General features: G+C 52.6%; 1 protein-coding gene across 3 annotated transcripts in view; it reads right to left on the bottom strand.

The window, feature by feature from the left end:
* KCNIP3 (potassium voltage-gated channel interacting protein 3) overlaps window positions 1-21,385 on the bottom strand; it is an 81,171-nt gene extending 59,786 nt beyond the window's left edge. The window contains exons 1-2 of one of the 3 annotated variants that reach the window (XM_075123502.1): window positions 20,967-21,385; window positions 3,810-3,975 (exon numbers count right to left, since the gene is read on the bottom strand). In XM_075123502.1, coding sequence (XP_074979603.1) covers window positions 3,810-3,975; window positions 20,967-20,981 — 181 coding nt within the window. In that variant the 5' untranslated portion in view covers window positions 20,982-21,385. Of the gene's footprint in view, window positions 1-3,809; window positions 3,976-14,734; window positions 14,847-20,966 lie in introns of those variants that run through there. The other 2 variants (XM_048829622.2, XM_048829619.2) reach the window with 2 other exon arrangements.
* Window positions 21,386-26,604: the final 5,219 nt, after the last annotated feature.

The raw sequence follows: 26,604 nt of genomic DNA, 5'->3' as shown, positions 1-26,604 counted from the left end.
GCCCTTTGAAGGGGATGCATTCCCCGATTCCAAGGCCAGAAAGAACAACTGAGCTCTAATCTGACCTTCTGGATAGCACAGGCCATAGGACATCCCCCAGTTCTTTCCTGTCTCAACCAGAGCAGAACTTTGAAAAAAACTTTCACTCTTGGCTTTAAAATGGCCAGTCAGAGAATTCACCACAACCCTTAGTAAGCTGTTTACTGTGGTTAATTACCCTCATTGTTAGAAGGGTCTGCTTTATTTCCACTCTGAATTCGTCTAACTTCTACCTCCAGCCACTGGGCACCGCTTAGTTAGTGAGTTATCAGCTCGCACCCCCTGCAGACAATTCTTTGTATACCAGGCGCTTCCTAGTCGAGATCAGGGCCACATTGTGCTGCATGCTGTACATGCTCATAGCCCTGAAGTCACTCCCGGCCCCAAAGAGCTCATGATCAGACAGACATTGGGAGGGGGAAACTGAGTCACAGAGGAGCAGTGCCTAAGGTCAGGGGCAGAGCTGGGAACTGAATGCAGGTCTCCTGACTCCCAGTCTGGTGCTTTGTCTGCTAGATCCCACTGCCTCCCACAGAACAGATACTGCCCTAACAGGGCAGGGGAAATGTGCCGTGTGCCTCTGCCTTGACCAGGAGGATTAAGGAAAGAAGAGTTCAGTCCTTCTGGCCCATTCAGTTCTAGGCCTCTCTGCTGATGCTGGTGACAAGCAGCCTGATTCCCTGTTATCCTGCATCTTGGGCCCTCATTCACACTCAGACAAGCAGTCCCAGTTACAGCAGCAGGGTTTTACACTCCCGATTGCAGGGAGGGTCTCTGCCTGCCTTTCACCCTCTCTTGGGGTGAAGCTAAGCTGGGGAGGCCAGTTTTGCATGGGTCAGAGGTTCAGGGCAGTTCTTGTGGCAGTGAGTTCCAGCTGCTGGGAAAGTGCCCCCGTAACCCACGTTGATATGAGCCTGGCTCTTTGTCCCCGTTAGTGTCTACATGACATGGAGGTTTAGGAGTACAATGGGAAAGGAATTTTTTCCCACCAACTTTTTTTGTTGTTGGAAAATGCATGTGTCAAAACCAAAATTCTGTAGGAAAAGGGCCATCGTGGCAAATTTCCCATTTTGGGGAAGAAAAGAAAAAAAGGAAAGTTTCAAAGTTGTTGAAAGCCCCATTTTGACGTTAACAACAACAACAAAGTTAGGTTTTTGGTTCCAAATGTCTTTTCATTTTGAAATGTTAGCTAATTTCTAGTAAAAAAAAAAAAAGTTGATAAACCTCAAAATCAAAACCAGAACACTTCAGTTGACTCAATCCAACTGTCCCTAATGGGACAATTTTCAAGAATTCAGAATCCAGACAGGAATTTGTCCCGCACCGGCCCTCAACCTCAAACATTCCCATGGGACAGAAAAGCTATTTTCCACCTTGCTCTATGGAGGAGTTTGCTACTCATGAGCTAAAGCAGTGGGTTTTGAAGTTTCATTCGTGGACCCCTAAAAAATTTCAAATGGAGGTGCTGACCCCTTTGAAATCTTAGGCATAGTCTGAGGGCCCCCAGGGCTCTGCAGACCACAGGCTGAGAACCAGTGAGCTAAAGGATCTGGTCCTTTGCTTCCGGCAGTAGCAGCTCATGCTTTTAGATCCAGGGTTCAGTCCCTGCACATTGACCCTGCAAAGGGGACATTATTAACACAGGATCAGGACTTCCCCTTGTGATGAGATGGTTCCTGAGGAACGCAGCTGTGGTGTTAGGTTATGGAGTGGGATGGCCGAGGTCTAAAGGCTTGGATCTGGCTAGAGTTTACCTGTCTGATTAGAGTTTAGCCCAGCAGCCCATGTATAGCACACCTAACACCCAGCATCTGAACACAACCTCACACCAGCAGAGGAAGACATTCCAGTGTCTCCCTGTAACATCTGGGAGACGGATGAAGCTAGGACAAGCCGAGTATTTCTTTTGGACCATAAGCCATGAACAGGGGAACCGTAGGGGTTCTTCCGCCCTTGGCAAACCAACAAACTTCTCTCCCCACCCCAGCTGGGAGTGAGCCACAAACACCCACACTGAACATTTTGCTCCTTGCACACATTTGCATCCAGCCATAGCTTGCAGAGCCGTAGCAGGAATGAATCTCTCCATGCTGCAGAGCACCCAGGCTACCTGCAGAGGGAAACAGAGCTCCATCCAGCTCCATATGCAGAGCTGTTTTCCTTCCTCTCAGGAGAAGAGAAAGCCTTGCTCGGCTTGAGTCAGGAAGCAAGTTCTCAGGTGCAGGTGGGTGATCGCAGTGGTTTCCAGGGCATGGGAGACAGATTGACTGGATCCCATCCACCCAACAATTCAGACTCCGGGGTGATCACACCCATTCCCAGCCCCTTCAGAGCAGATTTCTTTTACACTCGAAATGAATTCCAGATCCTGACTCTTCCTCAGTCGGGAGATTCGGCTGCAACATTAACCCTGGAATAGCTACAGATCCATCATTGACCAGAGGGAGTTGCCCCCACACACACTCATGAGCCTACTTCTGCCGCTCCAGACATACGCCTGGCATGACCAAAGCCCCCATGGAACCAAGTAATGATGCAGGGTTAGAGCAGACACGCATCATCCCCTGAGCAAATGCACAGGCCAGAGTACAACCAGAAGGGACCTGCAGGGAAGCCTCCAAGTACAAGCAACTGCTTGGGGCCCTGTGCTTCTGGAGGGTGGGAGGGAGATTTTGCTCATGGGCCAGCCTGAAGCTGCTTCCGTCGGCAGGGATGAATCATAGAATCCTAGAATATCAGGGTTGGAAGAGACCTCAGGAGGTCATCTAGTCCAAGCCCCTGCTCAAAGCAGGACCAATTCCCAACTAAATTAAAAGCTGGAGACAAGTCACCTTCTGATCCCACTGGGCAGCTCGTGGATACCACGCTGCATCGCTGACCCTGCATTCACACATGCCATGGATAGGAGGCAACAGGGCTGGGCTGGGTGACCCGTGCTACCAAGGCCAAATTGGAGGAGGAGGGGGTTCCTCCAGAAGCGGCACGGGGACCTTCTTTCAGGGGCCCACCATTTCCACAAAGGGCACAATATACCCTGGGCACAAGCCACTGAAAGAAACCCCAGCAGCACATTCCATACAGGAACCTGGGAAACAGCCATGGTGACCCAGGCTGAAAGTGTGGGATGGCGTAAAAATAAGCTGGGCGAGGGAGGGGCCTTCCAGGTCTGTTATGTTCATATGGCTTTATAATGCTGCTCCCTTGCAGCCAATCAGATGGGACTGCTGGGGCGGGATGGAGGGAAGGGGCCACGGCGGGGGGACAGTGGGATGCTGCACAGATCCACCTAGGGGATTTGAAGCCCAGACTGTTCTGGATCTCAACAGCTGCTCCCGGCATTAATCCTCAGAGCGATGTTCTAGGAAGGAGCCGGGGATTATGCAGGATTATGACCGGCCTGGACAGGAGGCGGATAAGAGACTGACCCTCCCCGCCCCAATTCCCACCTCCAGGGCAGGAGTGTCTCGGCAAGGCTGCTCCAGGGAGACTGGTCTGATGGGGCCACTGGGCAGGGCCGGGCACAAAAGGGAAGGCGCTCTGCCAGCATATGGGGGATTGGCAGCGTTGGCACTGATGTGGGGGCAGATGGATTCCCATTCCCCACCCTCCCTCGCCTGGTGGTCCCAGGTGGAACTTTACAGGCTTGGGAAGTTCTCGATGTCGCTGGTCTGGAGGGGAGAGATTCCCAGTCCCTTATCCAGAACCTGACACCAAACGGAGACAACCCAGGCCCCAGCCCCAGTTCCCAGCCCCATCTCCGTGCTCGTTACCTGATCCCTCGGGCGCTGCGCGGGAGAGGATCCGCTTCACCAGACAGCATTTCAGCAGCGCCTTGCGCGTGAGCTGCGGCTTCTGCCATTTCACATGCCCCTTCTTCCCTGGGGGAGTGTGACCTGAGTCGCCCAGCAGGCTCCCGTCAGTCTCCTTGGTCTCGTCCTGCAGCGGAACACAGCCCAGGTCAGCGCCCAGAGGTGGGGAAGTCACATAGGCAGCCAGGTTCCTACTCACCACCTGCAATTACCCCTTACAGTGCCCCACGCAGGTGGGCATGGCGAGCTAGGAGATATCAATGCATGACAGCTACCAGCAGAACTGGGTCCAAGCCCCAGAGCTCTGATTGCCCCCAAAGTCAGGGGGACACATTTGACCCTGGGGTTCGGACCCCATCTGTAATAACTGCTGTTCACACACACACACTGCATCTTCATGTCAGGCATCCTCTCTCATGCCAAGAGGATGTGACAACCCCCCCCCCCCCCCGAGTTAATCAACACAAGAGCAGAGGGAGAGGGCGCTGTGGGGCTAATGCAACATCAGCCTATGGACTAGGGTGACCAGATGTCTTGATTTGATAGGGCCAGTCCCAATTTTTGGTTCTTTTTCTTAGAAAGGCTCCTATTACCCCCCATCCCGTCCCTATTTTTCACACTTGCTGTCTGGTCACCCTACTGTGGCCCCTCCATGCCAGCTCGACTGGAGCAAAGGGGCCACAAAGCAGGTACGAGGCCGGTCTGCAAACATGCCCATGTCCCTGCACCACCTCTAAGCACAGGAGGCATTCGAGTGGGGGGCGCGCCGGGCAGAGGTGCAGCATGAGCAGGCAGGGACATGGCGGGGGTGGACATGCACCCCAGCCATTCTGCACCCCGAAGCCTCACAGCGGACCCCAAAGCAGGGGCACAACTTGCAGCAGAGCGGCTCCAGGCAGGAGATGCAAAGGAGATAGCTCTTGCACCGGGAGCCGCAAGGGGCGGTGCAGAGACTTGTGCGAGCAAGCCGGGAAGCTGGCACGAGCAGGCCTCCAATTCTGCCCTCCATTACACCCCCGCTGGCTTTAGCAGGATAGCAGAGGGCTGGATGCGGCCAGTTTGGGAACCAGCTCCTGCAGTGACTGGGCGCAGCGTGGGCCACACAGGGGCAGAAACATTCTGCCTGTGGAGCAGGAGCTTTGGGAGTTGGCGGGGGGAGCTGCCCCGCATTGGAGTCGGAGAGCGGCAGCAGACTGAGATCAGATGTGAGATGAACGGGGAGCAGGGCAGGCACTGCAGAGGAGGCGGCTCTCGCGGCCCCAGCGACAGGTTTCGGCAGACGCCCAGGAAACCAGAAAACCTCTGGCCATCCCCATCCCTGATCTCCAGCCCATCCCTGCCCCGTGCCATGCTCTGCACAGAAATTCCCCCAGAGCATTCTGCCTCCGACCAGGACCATTACGGGTGCATTCCCAGTCCCCATAGCTGTCACCCTGCACAGCCCCCGTTCTCATCCCAACACACACACACACCCTTCCACCCCACTTTAGCCTGCCTGCAGGGGCAGTTCTGAAGAGATGCTGCCACAGGGATGAGACGATGGTGGTTTCCTAAGGCCCAGCCTCTTCCTCTTTCCTGAGGAAGGGGTGGCATGGAGTTGTAGGAGTGCTAGACTGGCAACCAGGTGCACCAAGGTCCGATCCTGACGCTGACACAGACTCAGGGTAGCCTTGAGCCTGTTTCTTAGCCTTTGTGCCTCATTTTCCCCTCTGTGACGCCAGGATGACAGTTACAACCCTACTTCACTGGCAGGTCGGGACATCCGAAGTGTTTTACGAACACTGAACTCTTCCGATGGGAGGTGCTGTCCTTTGCCCAGTGCCCAAATACCACAACGATGGGCACTTAGAAACACATGTAAGGAGTTCAGGCTGGCATCACCGGTGCCCAGATTGCGGTTTCTAAATTCCGAGGAGCGCATCTGTAAAGATAACAGAGCTGCGTGTCTGCTGAATAATTGATGGTTTTATTCCATCTCCCACTGAAAAGAGAACCGACCTCAATCCGTCTGTCCATCAGAGCCAGCCTCTCTTTTCATTGCACGCAAGGCGATGTGACAATGTTTCGGTATGGGGGGGCTGCCTGGAAGTGATAACGGCATATCATTTGCGCCTGCCATCCAAGGAGCTCAGAGCCCTTGGCAAGCATTGATTAGCCAGCCAACGTCCCTGTGCCAAGGAAGGTAGACAGATACCGTTATACCTGTTTTACTGAGAGGAAAACTAAGGCACAGAGCTCGAGGCTGATATTTTCCAAAGAATCCACTGCTCTGGGGACCCAGCTTGCTACACTTCAGGTGTCCAGCCATGTAGCCAAAACGGAGGCAGGCCAAAAGCTTTTAAGTCACTTGCCTAAGACATCCCAGGACGTCAGTAGAAGAGCTGGGAGCTCCCAATTCCTTGCTCTGAGCCACTAGATTTCACTCCCTGTCTCTGGAAATATTGATTTCCCACTGCTGTCTGCAATTCACTCTGACAGTAATGAGGACTGTCTGTTTAGTCAGGCCATTCAGTTATTTGTGGCTTCATGCCAGACACATAGAGCCAGGGGCTGGCTTTAGCCGATCAAGCCCTAGGACCTTGCATGGTCTCACCTTAGGCCGTGTGAGCCCTTTGCAAGTGGTTCTGCTGCCAGGCCACCGTGCCGGGCATACCAGCCACATGCGTGGGTACGACACTCTCAGGAAAGGGCAGAGTTTGGATTGCAGCCACCTGTCCTCAGGGCAATCTGGAGCCTGGGTGGCTTCCATCCACACCCTGCGCTTCCATGTGAATAGGGCTTTAAAGCAACCCTGCTCACTCCTTCCCTTCCCCCAGCCTCGTCCCCTCCCTCTGGGTGTAACCCAGCACTCCAGCAAAACGCCTTTGACTTCTGTGGGCATCACGATGGTGCAAAGATCCTGTGATCACAGGGAGCCTGTGTGGAGACAGCAGCCTCTCTAAGCTCCATCTGGAACAACATCTGGACCTGCCTCCTCCTTCAGCTTTTCCTAGCCTGAGTAGTTCAGTGTGATTGGCCCAAGATGCCAGGGGAGATGCCCAGCTGGTAGGGAAGCAGCTGCCACCTATCCCATCTGTCATTCCTACCAGCCTGGCTCACCGCTGGCACAGAACCCGTCCCAATGGACACAGGTAAAGTTAAGAAAGCCAAGCCAACAAAGTGGGGGAGATTCAGCCAGCTCCCACGACGCGTCTCTCTTCAGCTCGAGTCACCCCGCTCGCAGACAAACTGCCGCGCCACACAGAACGTGTGTCCTGGATCAGGGCATGCTCGCTCCAGGGACATGCAATGCAGGATTCAACAGACCAAAGGGGCTCTGTGTTACCAAAGTGATTTGAGAAGTTCGGAGCCAGCTAAGCCCAGCAGACAGATGGCCGGGGAGTCACGGTTTTTAAAGCACGTTATAACTACAAATTTGACAAGCCAGTTTTAATTTTTAAATTACGGATTTTTCCAGCTAAGCAAAGTCAGGCTCGCTTAGCCTGGTGGCTCACAACGAATTCACCAGCGTGTCCCTCGGATGGCTGCAGGGTCGTCTGCTAGAAAGGCAGAGCGGGGGGAAGCTAACAGGTTTCCTGGGATTTGCCCCCAGAGGCTCCTGCCAAAAAGATATCGGGGCATCCCAGGCTCTGAGAAGAGAGCCGATGTAGCGATGCCAACAGGAGAATCTGAGAGTCTGGGATAAGGGCTAAGACATGTCCCAGCACAGGGCGTCGAATAGAATTCAGAAGAGGGGAATTGGGACTCAGGACCCCTAGGTAAGTTTCTTCTTCATGACTGTGCTACTGAGTCAAGTCCAGTGAGCCCACGCTGGGGCAGAGTCGGGATCCAGGCGGAAGTCACTTATCTTGGTCCGTAACCATCTCCCCAGCACTTCCTTTCTACATATCAAGCTATTTTCTAGGTGGACCAGGCTTCACACATCACACCCAATACACCATTGGCAGTGGAGAAAACCAGAGACGCGCACCAAGGGGGTGGGAGGGGGAGGGGGAAGAGCAGCTCTGGTTTCTGAGAGCCGGTGAGATATTGATGTGTTGCAGCTGGAGAATCGTCACTCCTGCCAGATGGTCGTCTCCCCCCGCCCCTCCACCACCCGTGCAGGTGAGCCAGGGGGTGAGATTCTATGGCTGGCAAGTTTTGGGGGGAGGTGGATTTGTGCACACACGGAGCAGAAGCAAAAGCTAAAGTCTTTCCTGCAGGAGAGCGCCCATCAACCAAGTAAGGGCTGGAGGGATCGGGCAGGGAACACAACATGAAAGGACACCAGAGTCAGAGCAGCTGTTGGGCTAGAAGAGAGGAGGTTTGGCAGCAGTCTGGGCGGACTTGAGAGGAACCAGCCTGGATCCAGTCTGACCGAAGGCTCCTCCATCTACTGAGCCCATCGCAGGCTGCTCGTGGGACCCTCTGCTTAGCCTGACTGATGATTTTACAGAGCCCCAACATTGGGCCATCGATTGTCTGCTGAGGGGTAGGGGGTGGGAGAGATGACACAGGAGGAAACTGACTTTCATGGCTTCACCTCCAGAAGAGAACATAGGAGCGGCCAGACTGGGTCAGACCAAAGGTCCTTCTAGCCCAGTGTCCTGTCTGCCGACAGTGGCCAGGGCCAGGGGCCCCAGAGGGAACCATCAAGTGATCCATCCCCTGTGGCCTATTCCCAGCTTCTGGCAAAGAAACAAACAAGAGGGGTGGCTGCAAGGCTGCTGAGGGTCCTGTTCCCAAACCTGCAGGGTCCCTTCCCACCCCTTGTCTTGCTTTAAGCATCTTCCTGCTCCACCAGGGTTGAGAAGTGACAGGGAATCTGGGCAGGGGGAGGCATGACCCATATGGCCTGCTCTGTGCCATGCTTGACACCCGCAGTGCAGCATCTGTCCTTCCATGTGACGAGCCCCTCATCGCTGCCCATCAATAATGCACAGCGCTTCCCCTTTTGTTGTCAGCTTTCCCAGCTTGTTCATTATTTATCAGCATGGGCTAATTCCACCTGACAGGTGCACCTGTTCCTGGGAACCTTGGCCCAGCCAGATACCGCCCAGGTCAGAACTAGACAAAAGGAGACACGGCTCATTGGAGACACATCCCAAGAGCCTCCAGCACAAACGCACACTTCCTAAACTTCTGCTGGGTGTCACGAGTCTGCCCCTCTCAAGCACAGAGGCTCTCTGATGCAGGCATTTGTTACACCCATGCCCTGGCATCCAAGTACATTTCTAAGGTCCTGTTTGAACAGATAGATCCCAAAGTACTTCATCAAGAAGCAAGACTCCTTTCTGGTGTAACGCCATTGGCTTTAGAGTTTGGCTCAAGCAATCCAGGATTCACTTTGCTCACCACTTAAATGCAGCCACCTCTGGAGTGGAAGCTGACAGCTGTTTAATGTGACTTGATGCATCCATGACGAACCGCATGACGAACTGGAGTCATTCCAGAGCAGAGCGCAAAGGAAGAGAGATTTGGAGGAGCTGGGCAAGGCCACGCTGCAGAAGGAGCGGCTATGGGGACAACTAGAAATGCAAGGGATGTTCTAAAGATGACAGGGACCAATTATTCTCATTAGTGGCTGAGGACAGAACAAGTAGGGATCGGCTCAGAGCTGCAGCAGGGGAAACATAGGTTAAATGTTACACAAAACTCACCAATCCTTTGCCCTTCTCCTAAGCCCTCTTGGCACAGAATCTCCCAGGGCTTTGGTGAAATTAACTAGTTAATAACTTCCAGCTCTCCTGCAAGCTGGGTATTCTCCTCATTATACAGATGGGGAAACCAAGGCACAGAACTTCAGTGACAAAACTCACCCTGCAGATCAGTGGCAGAGTTGTGACAAGAACCCGGGAGTCCTCGCTCCCTGCTCTCCTATCCTAACCATGCAGAAACTCTCTTCTGAAGCAAGGAACTGAACCCAGGAGTCCTGTCTCCTAGCCCATGCTGTGTTTGCTAGGCAACACTGGCTCCCAGACAGACAGCTGACTTCCCCTCCCCAGTTTATCATCTGAGCTGCCTTGAGCCTGTGTCCTTTCCGCTTTCTTCCTTTCCCAGGACTGGTCCTGCTTCTCAGACCCCATGGGAAATGCTAAATGGGGAGCAATTGCAAACACCAGTGAGGGAGAAAGAAATACACAGGGGATTTGGGGCTGGACCTAATGGAGGCTAGCAACTGGGAATACAATTCACCATGCTTTCACCTGTTAGATACAAAGGAGACCCTAGCTAGTCAATGGAAAAAGCTGCCAAGGGTGGTCCTGAACTCACGGTTTCTGGAGGCATTCAACACTCAACTTTTTATCCAGTACTCGGTAGGGTTGGCTTTGTAACACCATGAACTACATCACTGGCTCTCGTGTATACCAGGGGGTGCTGCTCCAAGCTCTCGACACTCCCCTCGAATGCTCATGGAGCCTTGCCCGCAGCCCGTCTCCTTCCCTTGAGGTAGCAATTTGGTTTGGAACCTCAGAACATCCAGAGTTTCATGGCACAGACAACAGAAAGGGCAGCAGTGAGGCCCGGGGGCAAGACCCCAGGCTCGTTGCTAAGGGAAGGGGGAGAACAGATCATAAGAACGGCCATCCTGGGTCAGACCAAAGGTCCATCTAGCCCAGTATCCTGCCTTCCGACAGTGGCCAATGGCGGGTGCCCCAGAGGCAATGAACAGACCAGGGAACCATCAAGTGATCCATCCCCTGTCGCCCATTCCCAGCTTCTGGCAAACAGAGGTTAGGGAGAAGAGGTTCTGTATCTCTTTGTCTGGCTTCAGTGAATCCTGTTGGCTGGGGAAGGCTTTGCGAGATTTCAGCCCCCCAGAGCCTGCAGAGAGCAATTAGCATGCACTGCTTCCCAAGGAAGGGACAGGGATGTGCGGCTGGGTAGAGGGAGGATTCGTACGGGCTGCACTGGGCCTGAACTCACTTCTATCACTGCCACCATAATGCTGCCTATGGCCTCTCGCTGCCCAGGACGAAGGGCTCTGGTTTCCCTTCTTCCACAGGCTGTCCAAGCTTCTCTGAACTTGCAAGGCCTCTCTGCAACAACCCCCATCTGCAATTCCCTGACTTAGATCATCTACCCAGCCCGTCCCCTCCACCTGGCCATCACTCCTGGCTTTCTTCCACCTCCACAACAACATCTCAAGCCACCCCTGAAACCACCCGTCCCATCCTGCATTCTGCCCCCAACACTCCCCCATCACTCCAGTTTTGCATCCTGCTGCATCAGCTTGTGCCCACGGACTGTTGCTCATTGGGACAGGCACCCTGCTGACGTGGCACTGCCTACCTACCGTACCAGGCTGCCCCGGCTTGCTTCATGTCTAAACAGCTCATAAAATCTCCAGCAGCGTGCAGCTATCCAGCTTATTATCAGGGCAGGAGAGGCAATGGGGCAAGGGGAGGTGGAAATGGGAGCTGTTTACTCAATTTACAAAGCAATTACAGGAGCTAAAATTAAAAGCGATCTGGAGGAGCCCAGCTGGGACATCAAAAGCAAGCACGGAGGTTGGAAATGGCACACAGGGGCTTTGCATTAGCACCTGGGTGCAGCATTCTGCCTTCAGCTGCAGGTATGCAACCCCACTCACTGTCTGGGATTTATTCTCGAGAACCACTCAGAGCTCCTTTCTAGAACTAGACTGCAGAGCTCTGAGCACCAGGGTTTTGCAGTGCAATTGCACCATCGGCCTCCAAGTGTGGGTTGTTATAAAGGTTACCATTCATCTGAACTGGAATCCTAAATCCACCATCCCCCGCCACTAGATTTGGGATATTCAGATCCTCCAGTGCTGGGTCAGATCTGAAATGGGCCTGTTTTCCACAGCTAGCTTGGAAGCAGTCCACACCAGGAAGAAGTCCCACAAAATCAGCCTGAGGGATTTTAGGGCGCTTGAACCCATGCTTCAAACCCTATTCCAGGTCCACACCCCTCCTCCTCAGTCCTCTTTTGCTAGCCCTGTTAGATCAACCTGGGATCAGGAAGTCAAGACCTTTGCAAAAGGTCTCTGGTAGTAAAGATCTGCCCTCAGTTACTGTCCTGCGTTGGGGTGGGACAGCTCAGTGTGGCTCTTCATTTGGGAGCGTAGTTAACAATTCTACCAAGTTTTGCCTCAGGCACACGGCTATTTTTAGGCACTACTGGGGCACAGTGAGCATGTAAATATCTACCCGTGCTGGGGATTACACCTCAGCCAGAGTGTAATCATCCCCTAAATCACATGAGCCAGCAGATCTGATGGATACACACAGGGGCAGAGGCCGCGGGAGTTCCAACGTGCTATTTTTGTAGCACGGTTTTTACAGGGTGGAGCCTGCACTTTAAGTCACCAGGAACCAGGTTAATTCCCCCCTCAGTAATTATCACTAAGCAGCGTGAAATGGAGCAAGAGTAGAAAGTGGGGGGGAGAAGGGACAAAGGGTTCTGCAGGAACGGGGGGTTGCTGAGCTAAGACAGACTGGGCTGCAGGATCTGAGGCAGGAGGCGAACAAGTCAAGGGATGTCAGAGTAAAGGAGAAAAAGGACAGGGTGGGATAAAGGGCGTGTGAGGGGGAATAGGATTTAAAGGAGAGAAATTGACTAGAAAGTGAAAGGTAAGGTAGAGTCAGATACTGGGAGGGGAGGGTGATATAAGAACTTGGCAGGGCAAGTGGAAGAGGGGGTAACCCAGCGCAGAGGGGGGGCAAGCAGGAGGGGGAGCATGAAGATCAGTACCAGGAGGGTGGTAAATAAGAGGAGCACCCATTCATAGAATCATAGAATCATAGAATATAAGGGTTGGAAGGGACCCCAGAAGGTCATCTAGTCCAACCCCCTGTCAAACCCAACAACCACCCCAGGGGGCTGCCCTCTGTCTAGAAATGGGGCTGGGGTGGTTACAGCAGCACTTGGCAAATATAGGGGGGTTGAGAAAGGCTGATCACTTGCAAACCACCCAGTACCGGGCTGCAGAGAGCTTTAACTCCACTGGCAAAGCTCCCAGCTCAGGAGCCGCTTCCCTCCCCGCGGGGGAACAAGCCCATCTGCAAGTAAGAGACCAACGTCTCAGCCAGCTGCGAGGCTCCAGGTGGCACAAACAGAACCAGGACCCTCCAGCTAAGCTGGAAAAGTGCCTAGATGCTGTCTTTTAATAGTGCAACATGAGGGTCAGGTGACCTGTAGGCCTTAAAGTGACACACACCCCAGGATAGCGATCCATGCCCCCAAACATTCCTATTTTCCAGGGGGCTGCTCAGCATCTTAATATTAATGCTTTAAATATATATATCTCCTCTTTCTTGCAGGCTCATCAGCAAAGCATAGGGCACAGGGGACCACACTGGAAGGAGCTAGGACACCTAGGAAAATGACACCGGTTGTCTGCAAAACATCCTCTACTACGCCAGTATCTATCAGCTAGTATGACCGGCTAGTGCCGATGGGACCTAGTAGCTTTCAGCACCATAGCAAAGCATGAGCAAGACCACAAGCAGTTAAGTTGGGCATCTCCCCGGGAGAAGGGCTCAGTGGCTAACAATCCATTGCCCAGTATCGTCCGATCTTGTTAGGTCACCAGTTCATACCCAGCCCAGGTCAGCAGTGACTGATGGGCATTCAATGGCTGCTCGGTGACCTACATAAAAATAAGGTGGAAGGGGTGAAACATGATTTGGGGTGAAAAGCCATTTTGTGGGCCCTCCCCCCAATGTTTTGATGAAAATTTTTCAATCAGCTTGAGGGGGGGGGGCTATGAGCCCAGTTCCTTGGGGGAGGGTATATACAGCACAAAAACCACAACTTGGGTACTTAGGGTGACCAGATAGCAACTGTGAAAAAACGGGACGGGGGTGTGGGGTAATCAGTGCCCATATAAGAAAAAGTCCCCAAAAACAGGACTGTCCCTATAAAACCGGGACATCTGGTCACCCTACAGGTACCGATTGGTTCCCCCTACCCACTGGAAAGTCTCAGCAGCCAAGGGATGACCAGGCCCTGGAGACCCATCTCCTCTCTGCTCCCTACAGGGCTCTCTCCAGAGTTAAGAGGTGCTGATGGGGAAATATCCAGGCTGCACCTGTTCTGGGAGGTAATTAGAGGGATCGGGACCCAGGGCTGCCCCACCATCAGCTAGAGGGAATGTGGGGTGTGTGTAAGGACGGGGAAGAAAGGGAATAGGAATTGTAGAGAGAGCAGAGGGATGGAGGGAGGGGAATCTGAGATTTGCAGGGAGCCTGGGCAACTCCATGGGGTGGAAGGAGAACAGGAGGGGGTCAGAGTAAAGGGGAGGAGCGGGTGGAAAGGGGGACCTCAGAGCACGGGTGAGGGAAAGAGGAGCAAGTGATCGGTGCTGGTGGGAGGGTGAAGGGGGAGAATGGAACAAGGGAGCAGGGCGGGGGATAAGGTGGGAGGGTCAAAGCCCAATGGGTCAGGAGGGGAAAAGGGAAGGGGCTGGGGTGGGCAGTGGGATGGAGGTAGGAGAGGGGGCTGAGGCAATGGGACAGGCTGGGAGTCGGAGACTCCCGGGGATCCTGTCCCTGGTCAGTGTCCTGGGCGTCCCGCCCGGACTCCTGTCCCCTCCTGACCCTCTAGGATCCAGCCCCATGGCAGGGTTTCAGTGCTTTCCCCCACAGCGAGGGAGGGGGTGGCCCTGTCCCCCCGGGCGCTCTCAAGGCAGCCTCTAGGGGCGCGCTCTTCCCGGGGTCTCTCTGCAGACCCCCGCCCTGGGCACCGCCAGTGGGCATGGGGCAGGGGATCCCCCCAACACACACACACAAGCCCGGACCCCTCCCCTGCACCCAGCCTCTCCCCCGGCCCCCCACCCAACTTCCCCTGCCCGGACGCCCCCGACGAGCAAGTGTCCAGGGTGCCCGCGCGTCCCCCCTTCCCCGGCCGGGCCATGCCCGGTGCCGGGCGGGCCCTGCTACCTGCATGGCTCGCTCGCGGGAGCCTGCCCGGGGATCGCCGCTCCGAGCCGCCTCCAGCCCCGCCGCCCGCGGGACTCGGCGCCGGGACTCCGGGCCAGCGCTCAGCCCCCGCCCAGCGCCGAGCCAGCCCCTTAACCCTCCCAAACCCGCCCCCCGTCTCCAGCCAGCCCGCACTGCAGAGTCCGGAGCCAGGGAGAGGGGGAGGATGGAGAGACCTGGGTGCCTGGGGCAGGGGAGGTGTGGATGGGGAGGGACGGAGAGAGCCGTGGGGATGGAGAGACAGATGGGGGTGGAGAGAGGCGTGGATGGGGAGGGCGAGACAGAGGGATGTAGCCACGGGGAAGGAGAGATGTGCGTGGAGCCAGGTAGGGATAGATGTGTATGGGTTAGATAGATGTGTATGGGGATGGGTGGATGGATAGATGGATGTGTATGGAGATAGATTGGTGTATATGAGGAAAGATAAATGTATATGGGGATAGATCGATCTATATGGGGAGGGATGGATAGATAGATAGATGTCTCTGGGGATGGATAGATGTATATGGGGATGGATGGATAGATAGGTGTCTCTGGGGATGGATGGATGGATAGACAGGTGTCTCTGGCGAAACATAGATGTATATGGGGATGGATGGATAGACAGGTGTCTATGGAGATGCATAGAAAGATGTGTATGGAGATAGGTGGATGTATACGGGGATAGATCGATGTATACGGGGATGGCTGAGATGTGTACGGGGATAGAATAGATGTGTATGGGATAGATAGACAGACTGCTTATCTCAGGCTGTATAATTCACAGGCACCCTCCTTAACCCTTTCACTCGCTCCCATCTCTAGCTCACCTTCTTATCCCTTCCATCCCATGTGTCACAGTGCTCTTACCTCCACCCCCACCCCACTTTCAACTGCTGCCCTCCTTCTGCCAGGCTCCTGGGTCGCCCTTCCCCCTTTCCATGCCTCATGGCTCTGCAGAATGCACACCCAGAGCATGGGGCATGGCCCCTGAACTGGCTGCCTCTCCCGCCCTTATGCACGTGGGGAGCCAGTGGACAGCCTGTCCTAAGGCAAAGGAGGCGGCGTACAGGGTCAGAGGTGCTGGAACTAGGGGCATGGGGGGTGCTGGAGCACTCCCTGGCTTGAAGTAATTTCCATCATACACAGGGTTTACAGTTGGTTCAATGGCTCTCAGCACAATTGTTCCAGCACCCTGTCCAGGGTGGACACTTTGGGGAGGCAGGGTTGGCTTTGGAGCAGACACTCCCTTCAGGGTACCTGGTCATCAGGCGAACGCCTTTCCTCTCAGTGGAGCGATGGTACTCAGATCCTTACCCCCTCACGGGATGGGCATGGTGGCCGAGCGCATGGCTCATTCCTTCAGGATTCATGATACTCACTTCTTTCCCTCTGTGGGCATGAGAAGCAGCACCTTCCATGAAGGCAGGGGCCCTTCCTGTGAGGGGACCAGGACAGGTGCCCCTTCCTTCAGAGCCTGAGATGAGGAGAGAGGTTTGGACGCTGATGGACCAGGAGGAGTCCGAGCTCCCAGGTTGGAGGTGATGGGAACTCAGGAGCAGCATCTTCAGAGAATGCACAAGGCACAATTGACCAAATCCTACATTTGGCCAAATCCACCAAATTTTGGCCCATTATGGCTGGAGTAAGGCTTCAGTTGTGAGCACTGGAGGAGGGGTTTTTTCCTCATTTGCTGCTATAGATTAATGGCAGGCTTGTAGTTCGTCCACCAGCTGGGGACTTGGGAGCCCTGGGCTAAACTCCCAGCTCTGCCACTGACCTGCTGCATGACCTTGGGCGTGTCACTTCATCACTCTGTGGCTCCGTTCTGCACTGTAAAAGAGGGGCTAACAAACCACCTTCTCCCCCCGCCCCCTATGTCTGTATTGTCCATTGAGAACTCTTCAGGGCACGACCACTCTCTCACAATGTGTCTGTACAGAGCCGAGCATGCGCCTGTGATGCAGTTAACAATAAAAATGCCGAAATCTTTTATGCGGTGGGTGCAATTCACCGAGCGCCTCCTGGGACTGGAAATATAAGACTTGGCAGGCCGAACCGAGCAGTCGGCAAAGGCACAAAATACCAGTGTTCAAAAAACAGCCTGGGGAATCTTTTGTTCTGCCGACTGCATGCTGTTTGGCACCACCTCCCTCATTAACCCACCCATCCCCTCCGCTCCGGGCCCTCGTTTGCACTGGGTAAACAGCTCCTAATAGCACCTTTGCTCCTTCATGCAAACAATGGCGTCTGGGCCCAAAAAGAACATTAAGAGCCGCTGAGGGCCCGTGTTTACTGGTTGCGAGACCAAAATATTACAGCCCTTAAGACAAGAGTGTTCATTTTCCCTTCACATCCACTTGTAACTCCTCAGAGGCAGGCATGAGAGGGTTTTGTGGGCCACATGCTCAGCTGGTGTTAATCAGCGAAGCTCCATTTACATCAATTTACACTAGCTGTGGAGCTGATCCTCTTGGTTGCTTCATCTCAGCCTTTTTGGCTTTGAACTAGGCTGTCGTTGTCGGTTTCACCCACATCGAAACGTCTCCCAAAACACGTTGCTTTTTGATCAAAATTCACGTAGAGAAAAAGGAAAGGAAGTCTTTTGATAACATCCCAATGGCTTGTTTCCACCTTTCTGGAATGGAACAGCTCAAAAAGTAATTTCAAAATGAAATTCATTGGGTTTTTTTTTATCATAAAATCGTTTTTAAAAAGCTCAAAATTGGAACGCAATGGTTAGATTTTATCTCAATAAAAGGACAGGCAATGAATCCTCCCCCCTGAATGGGCCTGTTGACTTCTGTGGGACTGAAAATTAAGCATGTGCTTAAGTGAACTGGGTCTGAAAACTTTAACCCCAGGGGGATAAACGAACAATCCAATAGAAAAGCCAAGGGGTCTGTAGCAAGGTCAGGTCCATGGACTGATCTGATGAGTACAATAGAGGCTCAGCACCACATAGGATTCCACTCATTGTAGAGCGGTGAAAACAAAAGTCAAAGCATAAGATCTTTGCTCTTTGGAAAATGTTTGGTTTTGTAAAAAATCAAAACTGCGGAGTTTCCCATGAGACAGAAAATCCAGACAGAGAGAGAGAGAGAGAGAGAGTTTACAATCGAAGAACTCTAGAGAGACAGTCAACGGACTCAAATGTGGTGTAATATGTGGACTACAAAATCAAGAGAACTGGGGGCTATCCCTGCCTCCATTCCAGACCTAATCCAATTTGTAGGGTGGCATTTGTGGATGCAAAGTGATTACATGTTGTGTCAGTTTAATATCAGATCATGCAAGTATTCTCTTATAGGGGGCTCCAATCTGGCCTGACTGTAGAAGAACAGGTTTCAGAGGAACAGCCGTGTTAGTCTGTATTCGCAAAAAGAAAAGGAGTACTTGTGGCACCTTAGAGACTAACCAATTTATTTGAGCATGAGCTTTCGTGAGCCACAGCTCACTTCATCAGAAGAACAAGCTCCCTGACCAGTTGTGATCCCAAATGCATGCATCTCTGAAAGCCTTTAGAAGCACTTAGCGCCAAATTTACAATGGCATTTGGGCACCGAAGCACCAGGGTTTTCAAAATCCAGCCCTTCCTACTTTGCCTGCAAGTGCTATGAGATGGATAAAGACACCTCCTCTTCCTTATGTTCTCAGTGTTACATGATGAAAATATATGAGCTCACTGGGATCTGGCAATGCAGAGCTGGCAACCCTATTGTATTTATTTGGACTGAGAGCTATAATTGCGTTCTGAGGCTCCCTCTCTGACAGCAAGTACCAGCTGTTTGTGATCTGCGTAGGTGTCTGTTGGTGGAGCAGGCGTGGGGAAGTGTATCCATAAGAAAGGAGTCCCGGGTCAGTGCAGTGCAGCTAGGAAGTGAATCTTTAGCCCTCTGTTCTGGAGAGAGAGATTATAATAAGAAATTGAACACAGTTTGCATTAATAGCAAAGCAACTTGGTCTGACAGTAACAGCAAGGATCTCAAAGAGTTTACAGCAAGAACCTCAAAGTGTTTACTAGCTCCATTTTATCAAGGGGGAAATGGAGGCAGGAAGAGAAGAAATGATTTGCTAAGGTCCTATGGCAGATCTGGGACCAGAACGCAGTCGTCTCAAGTCTCAATCGAGGGCCACACTCATAAGGCTAAGACAGTTTGGTTGCGCACTAACCAAGATCTGAAATTAATAATTTGCACTGGCTTGGGGGTCTAGAAAGCAGGGCCCTGTTGTGCAGGGTGGTGTATAGACACACAACAAAGATCTGGTCTGAAAAGCTGCCCATCTGAGTGCAAGACAGGCAACAGTTGACTAGACACAGGGGGAGCACAAGGAAACAAGGAAATGACAATGCCCAGTGTGATAAGTAATGGTCACAACACACCCACTGCCTAATCACTAGCAAACTGTAGAGCATTGCTGCTCTTTAGCTTAATCCATAGTAACTCGTGCTTTTAGGCTAGAGGTCCTCAGTTCAGCCCCCAGTGTATCGCAGCCATGGCATAAGTATCACCGCAGAGGAAGGCTGGAAGGAGGACAGTAAAATGGCCTTGCTGCGGATACTTACAGGCAGCCTCTCCTATGAGTGGAAGAAAGCGTTCTTCCTCATGATTCATTTATTTAAACTTAACAGAACTAGTTGAATGGAGCCAAACTTTGATCGAAAAAAGAAAAGAGGGAAAAAATTCAAGCACATTTTCACGATTCCCCCCAATTTTTTCAACTATCTGATTGAAATTTTTCAAGTTTGCAAATTTCCATCGAAATTTCTAATTTTGTCGGGAAAAAATTTCAGTTCAAATGCCCCAAACTATTTTCATTCCCATTTTTCAATCAGCTCTAACCTTGCATTTGGTCTTTTTCTCCTTCTCTTAGCTATTTTCTCCTCGTCAGGCTGGCACTTTTGAACTATCTTAGCATCCAAGGCCTTAATTCAGCCAAGTACTTAATTTTAAGTATGTGAATGGGCCTGTTGACCTCGGTGGGACTGAAAATGAAGCATGTGCTTAAGTGACTTGGGGCTGAAAACTTTAACATAAAGAGGATGAAAGATAAGGAACAATCAGACAGAAAAGCCAGGTGGTCCGTAGCAATTTCAGGTCCAGGTGCTGATCTGATAAGTAGATATGCTCAGTATCTGCTCATCCCAGATGATGCAAACAAATGTCATACCTAAGATCTTTACTCAGCTCTACAGCTGGGTTTTATTATTCCCTGTGACTAAATTATCGGATGACTTAAGCCCTGTTTTTCTGGTCAAGAATCATTCTCAGATGGATCAGGATTCCTGTGAATAAATCCAGTATCATTTTGCATCTACCAAATAGTCCTCACAAACAGGCTTTTACCTAGAGGATGTTTGCAACCAGTTGCTACATGGTGACCCTCTCTGCTCCTTAACTAGATGACTGAAACTTTTCAAACCGGAAGAGAGTGAATGGCACCCTTTCTGGTGAGAATTTTTGTTGTCAATATGTGAAAGTTTCCAGATCAGCAATGAATAGACCATTTGCCCAGATACTCACACACAACAAAAAAACCCAATATCTCACTTATATAGCACTCTTCATCAGTAGCTCTCAAAGCGCTTTACAAAGGAGGTTGGTATCATTGTCCCCTTTTTACTGAAGGGGAAACCGAGGCACGGAGTGGCTAAGCGGCTTACCCAAGGTCACCCGGCAGGCCAATGGCAGAGCCACCTCTATCTGAGTCTCAATCCAGCACTTCAGCCACTGCAGCTGACAGCACAGCTGATTTGCTGCAGCTAATCACAAAGATATTCACCAGCCACCATTCCCATTGTTCAGCCGGCTGTACCCAGGCAAAACGCTCAGTGACTGGCAGTGGGAGGTTTGCCTGAGTAGTAAGGACCATGCAGCATCTGGGTAAAGGAGCTTGGAAGTTGGTCCAGGGTGTTAGAATCAGGTTCATGGGCAGAGATGCCTTAGAAGTAAGCCTGGGAGCTGCTCGCATGCTCAAAGAGAGGGTCACAACCACCCGACGCCTGACCTGCCCCTTTATTGCCATTCTCAGTGCTCTTCAGCGCCGCCTACGGGAAGTGTTAAAGAGTGACTTTGTGCCCCGCTGGTGCCCAGATGCCAGTCTCGGCTGTGCAACACTTGTGCGTCATTTGGGACAGTTAGCCCGCTGCGTGTTGACATTTGCTCCTGATCTCAGCCTGCCAAACCCGGGGCAGGATCTTATTTTTACTTACCCTGTCTTCAAACATCTTCTTATGGAGGTCTGATGGATGACTGTTAGTCAATGTGCAGCGGAGGCGGGAGTCACTGGACAGCCCAGGGTAGGTGACGGGCAGATCCAGAGTCAGCCGTGGCAGTTCAAAGCGTTGCTGATGCTGGCTGCAGATCTACAGTTATTCCCATCTGGTTCCTCTTGCCGTGCCACGTACAAGATGCAAATAGGGACAGAGAGATCCTGGCAGCTGCTTTTGTCTTTGTTCAAACATCCCCGACAAAGGAACCATCCCTATGCCAAGTTTACCTTTTGGGCCATTATTCCCTCTCTGTGACATGCAACACGGCCAGCCTACGGCTGCTAGTTTCCATGGAAACAGAACCCATAGCATCTCCCTTCCCTCTCACTCTCTCTTTTTTAAGGAAGCCAATTAGCCTAAAATAAAAATCCCTTTAAAAACGGGACTGGAACTAGCCGCTTCCTAGCATCCATGGAAAAACTTAAAGGGGAAGTTCTCCACTTCCAGGCACTGGAGGGAGAAAGACCTGGGCTCTGGGGTCCAGGAGATCCCAGCAAGTCTATTTTAGGTGCTTATCTGGCCCCCCATTGTTGTTTTATCCACACAACACACCTGTGGAGCAAGGCAGTGCTGTTAGCCCCATTGTACAGGTGGGGACCTGAGGCACAGAGTCATAGAATCATAGAATATCAGGGTTGGAAGGGACCTCAGGAGGTCAACTAGTCCAACCCCCTGCTCAAAGCAGGACTGATCCCCGACTAAATCATCCCAGCCAGGGCTTTGTCAAGCCTGACCTTAAAAACTTCTAGGGAAGGAGATTCCACCGCCTCCCTAGGTAACACATTCCAGTGTTTCACCACCCTCCTAGTGAAAAAGTCCCGCAGGAAGTCTATGGCACAACAGGGAGATGAATATGGGTCTCCCAAGTACTAGCCCATTGCCCTAATCTTTCCTCTGAAAGAGCTTGGCATCACAGGAGATCCCTGCAAACAGATCCCTGTGCTTTGAGTGGCTGCATGCATGCTGCTCTAACTCACCCCTGCAAATAGATCCCCGTGCTTTGTCACAGGAGATTCCCACAAACAGATCTCTGGGCTGCGACAAAGGAGATCCCTGGAGGCGTTTCCCTTGTTACTGTGTCAGAAGAGATCTCGTCTGTTGCGTCTTAGGAGAGCCCTGGACGCAGTTCCCTGTGCTCTGTGCTAGAAGAAAGCCCTAAAAACAGATCTCTATTTTAATCCACTTCCAAAAATTCGCCTAAGGAACCGATCCCTGTTTTGTGTCTTGAAACAAAAAGACTCCCAGGGCAGGATTCCTGGATAACAGCAGATTCACACTGGCTTCACCGAAGCCTTAATTATAATGAACAACAACATGAACTGGGTAGAATCTCAAGAGCAAACGTTGTAAACAGAGGAGCCAACCTCATGCACCATTAGACACTAGGGCGGGTGCAGTCTGCTGCTTTCCAAACAAGGTTCCCGTCGAAATTCTGTGCAGCACCGTTTCATGCTGACATCAAAGGCTTGATTCCAATAAACAAGCCGGAACACCCTGGCTGCAGCGATAGAAGTCAGCTTCCTTTGAAGAACATCCAAGCCGTACAGCTATTTCGCTGAGCCCTTCTATCGGGCCATGCATATGAGGGTCTCAAAGCACCGTACAAAGGCATGACTGTTTTAACTATTGTTTAGAGGGGGAAACTGAGGCACAGGAAGGCCAAGCGACTTCCCCAAAGCCATGCAGTCGGTCAGTAGTAGGAAAACAAACCAGGTGTCCTCACGCCCAGCCCTGTGCTGCATCGACTAGCTGTGAGTCCTTTCTGTTCTCCAGGCCAAATTCTGCAATGTCCTGTCCCACAATTTAGCTGCTCATTTGAGTAAGGGCTGCAGGATCGGGCCCTAATTTAAGAACTGATCCTGAAAGGTGCTGGGCATCTTTTCTGAGTACTCTCAGTACCCATTGATTTTAGTGGGAGCTGAAAGCCCTTCAGGGACCAAGTCCTTAGGCTGTCGGCTCTTTATGGTGGGGGCCTTATCCTTCTCTATGTCTGTGGGCAGCCATGGACAGCCTGGAGCATCGTGGAGAAATAAATAACAATAGCCACCACTAGAGTTGGTCCAGGGCAGTTACTTCCCCACCTGGACTGAGAGGAGGGTGAGGCGGGGGGCTGAGTTTGGGTTTTTTGAGGCTAACCCAGGGTTTGGATCCACATCCCAGTTCAGAACCCCCTGGAGAACCTGGGCCCCAGAAGAGAAGGCAGGCGTCATGTGTATTTCTTATAAATCTCACGGGCACTTCAGTTTGCCAGCGTGATGTTATCCTGCCTGGCTGCAGAGAGTCAAATCAAAGGGAGGAAATGGACAGGAATCGAAACAGCGAGAAGGGGCTACCATAGGCAATATCAAGGGGAAACACCGGGGAAGGTATTAAGTGGGAAATGGCCCCAACCTGGTGCCCACTGGACAGGCAGAGTTTATCCTTTCCAGGCCAAACCGAGGATCAAAGGGGCTTTGAAAACCTCAGAGGGGGTGTCTACATCGCAGCTGGGAGCATGTTTCCCAGGGCAGGTGGACGGAGCTGCTAGCTCTGCTCGAGCATGCTAAAACTGGCCATGTGGCTGCAGGAGCATGGGCCAGCCGCCCCAGTCCAACCGGGCCTGAGCCCCCGGGTACGTCCTCGGGCAGCCGGCCTGAGCCACCATGGCCACGCAGCTATTTTTAGTCTCTACCCGGGCTGGGAAGCAACCTCCCAGCTGGAGCACAGAGGTTGCCTGAGAGACGCACAGAAAGACACAGAGGCTTCAGTGGCGAGATGGGCGTAATTGGGCAGAAGGGAGCTTGCAAGGGAAGATTAAGTGGCGATAAGCAAATAGGCCTGTTTAGCTTTCGACCTGCGCTCTGCCTGCTTTGCTGAGACTATGCGGTATCTGTGTCACTGCAAAGCCTGGAGGATGAGGTTTGCAGGGGCTGAACCCAGTTGGGCCCGTCGTGTTTGTATGGGTGAGAAATAGGAAAGGCTGCTGCCCAGAGATTCAGAGTGCTTGACCCGCGCAGTTCCATCTTTGAGAGAGGTGAAGGAAGTCAGGTCTGCCACCCACGGGGTGCCCTTGAGAGAGACCAAACAACTCTAAAGCGCAGGTCAGCCTGTGATCACGACAGCCCCACCAAGTGGAAATCTCAGCGACTCGTAAGACTTTGGCCCCATCTGAGCTGAGGATGGGCCGTGTTCGGTCCAGCTCCGAAGAGAGATGGGGATTTGAACGTGAGCCCCCTGAAATGCTGAGTTTGGGGTGCTGGTTTGGCTCAGTCTCTCCTGACAAGAAATACAATGTGCTGAAGGGCCCGCAGGCCAAGGCCAATGGAAGCAGACAGCTCAGCAGGGACCCAAGAGGGGTGCGGAGTTTGCATTTCACAGGAGCTTTGTCGACAGAAAGGCCATTTCAAAAGAGTAAGAGACAGGCAACGCGCAAAGACTCAGGAGTTTGGTCAGCTGGGTCACACGGTAACTGTGTGTGCTCCCTGACTGGATGAGTGAAAAGTTTGCAAATTTGGGTTCTGTTCGGGAAAGCATCAGAGACCCTGGGCTCCTTCTCTGTATCCCCTGAGACTGCAAACAGGGACCAGAGATGCCAAGGGAAGCATCGGCCCATCTTGTATTCACACCTGATTTCTGGAGCTCCTTGCTCCAACCGCAGTGAATAAATTCTGCAGTGGGATTTTAGCTTTTCGGGGCCCAGATGGAAGGGCAATGCAAGAACAGGGCAGAAAAAGTTATTTTAATGTTTCATCTTGTCTGGGTTGAGTCCTGCAACTAGCCTCAGGATCAAATGGGAAAATCCTTTTAACTTTACCAAAAAAAACCCCACATTTTTTCCTTTGTGGCCAACGCTAACCCTGTGTGTGAAACTGAATGTCACTAGCGAGCCCTGGGGGGCCTGGGGCCAGATCCTTAGCAGATATAAATTGGCACCGTGGGCAGTAGATTTACACCAAGTGAGGGACGGGCTCAGACTTCCAAGGCTCTGGCAGTTAAAGCTCATTGAAGGCAACTGGAAGCCAGCAGACCTGAACTGGGCCAGAGGGGGCAGAGTCTGACCTCAGTCACACCAGCGAAGGCTCTTGGCTTCACTGGATTTCCACCCTGGTGTCAATGAGCCCACATTCAGGTCCAGTCTCTCCATTTGTACAAAACACCACAGCAGCTCTCTGCTACCCGAGGTGCCTGTTCTTAATACTGCCCACCACTCAGCTCTCACAGCACCGTACAAAGACAGGGCACAGGGCCATTTTCCACATGGGGAAACTGAGGCACAGCAAGAGAGCAAATGGCTTCTCTCCCCCCCTCCCCACTCATTCAGCAAGCTAATGGCAGGGGCAGGATGAGAACCCACATCTCCTGATTTACAACCTCACCCCCCCCGACTGCGGGAGCCCAGCATCCGTACCCAGAAAGCTTCGGTCTTTGGCTAAACGGGGCTCCACGGGCAGGCTCTGAAAAGGTTCAAGCCTCTGCTGAGGCCCCTGGCAGCATCATTTGGGGTGACATTCCACCCCCGCCATGCAGAGGGCCAGCCTAGGCCTCAGGCTGGCCCTCTGCCCAGCGGGGAGCCTTATCCAGCATGCTCAGCACCTCTCCTGATTTGACCCTAACTGCAGGACACTCACTGGCCGCTTGCCTGACGGGCTGGACATCTGCAGTGGAAACTGCCGCTGCCCACCCCCCCCTCGAACGGCGTGGGGGGAGGGGAAGACAGAAATGCTTCCCAGCCCCTTGCAGCCCAACTCTCCCTAATCCACCTTAATCTCAGCAGCACTGGTTAAAACCCACTCTCGCTTTTTAATCTCTGCCTGAAGCTTCCTCACTCCCCCCCTCCTTCCCCTCCTGAAGCCAGCTCCAATCTGTCCTTTGTACTGCAGCACGTGGCATAGCGCCCCCCTCTGGTGCGCGCGTAAACCCTGCAAAGCCCCTGGTGCTAGCCAGCATTATCTGCCCCTTTTCCGTTTTAAACGCATTTGCTCTTAATCACTGTGCAATATCCAGACACCGGACTGGAGGGGCTTCATTGCTACACAGAGCAAGCGAGTCATGGGATGTAGGATCAGAAGGGATCAACTGGATGATCAACTCCAGTGCCCTACTATTTCAGCCAGCCCTGTCATCGTCCGGTTCATAAACTTATCACGCTCCATCTTCTGCTCCTCTTGGGAGCCTGTCCCAGACCCTCCACCCTCCGCTGGTTAGGAGCCGTCTTTGGCTGAAAAAATTTCACCTGGCTCTGCTTTTTCATAGCCCCTGCTGCCTCTGAGCACAGCGGCAACCAGAATGATTCCAGAGCACACAGCCCAGAAGGCATGCCTGACCCACCAAGAGGCGGCAGAGGAAATGTATGTCCTGGAGGGAATGGCTTAAGGCTAGCTGAGCCACGGGTTTGAATTACACAGATTTCCTGGGACCGTCAGTTCCAGCCCCACAGCACTGAGTCAGCCGGGTGCGGTGCTTACTCTGAGATCCAGTTCAATCCAATGAGAATGTACGTGGCCTGCCGTGGAAGCGCTGGAAAAGGGTGTGAAAGAGACAGATCCCCAAAGGGGTCTGTCAGAGGTTCTAGGCCAGTGTATGTGGGCTGTGGGCGTGT

This window comes from Caretta caretta, chromosome 26 (assembly GCF_965140235.1).
Source record: "Caretta caretta isolate rCarCar2 chromosome 26, rCarCar1.hap1, whole genome shotgun sequence".
Taxonomy (NCBI): Eukaryota; Metazoa; Chordata; order Testudines; family Cheloniidae; genus Caretta; species Caretta caretta.
Note: the sequence above shows the minus strand (reverse complement) of the source record. Positions and strands in the feature narration are given on the sequence as shown.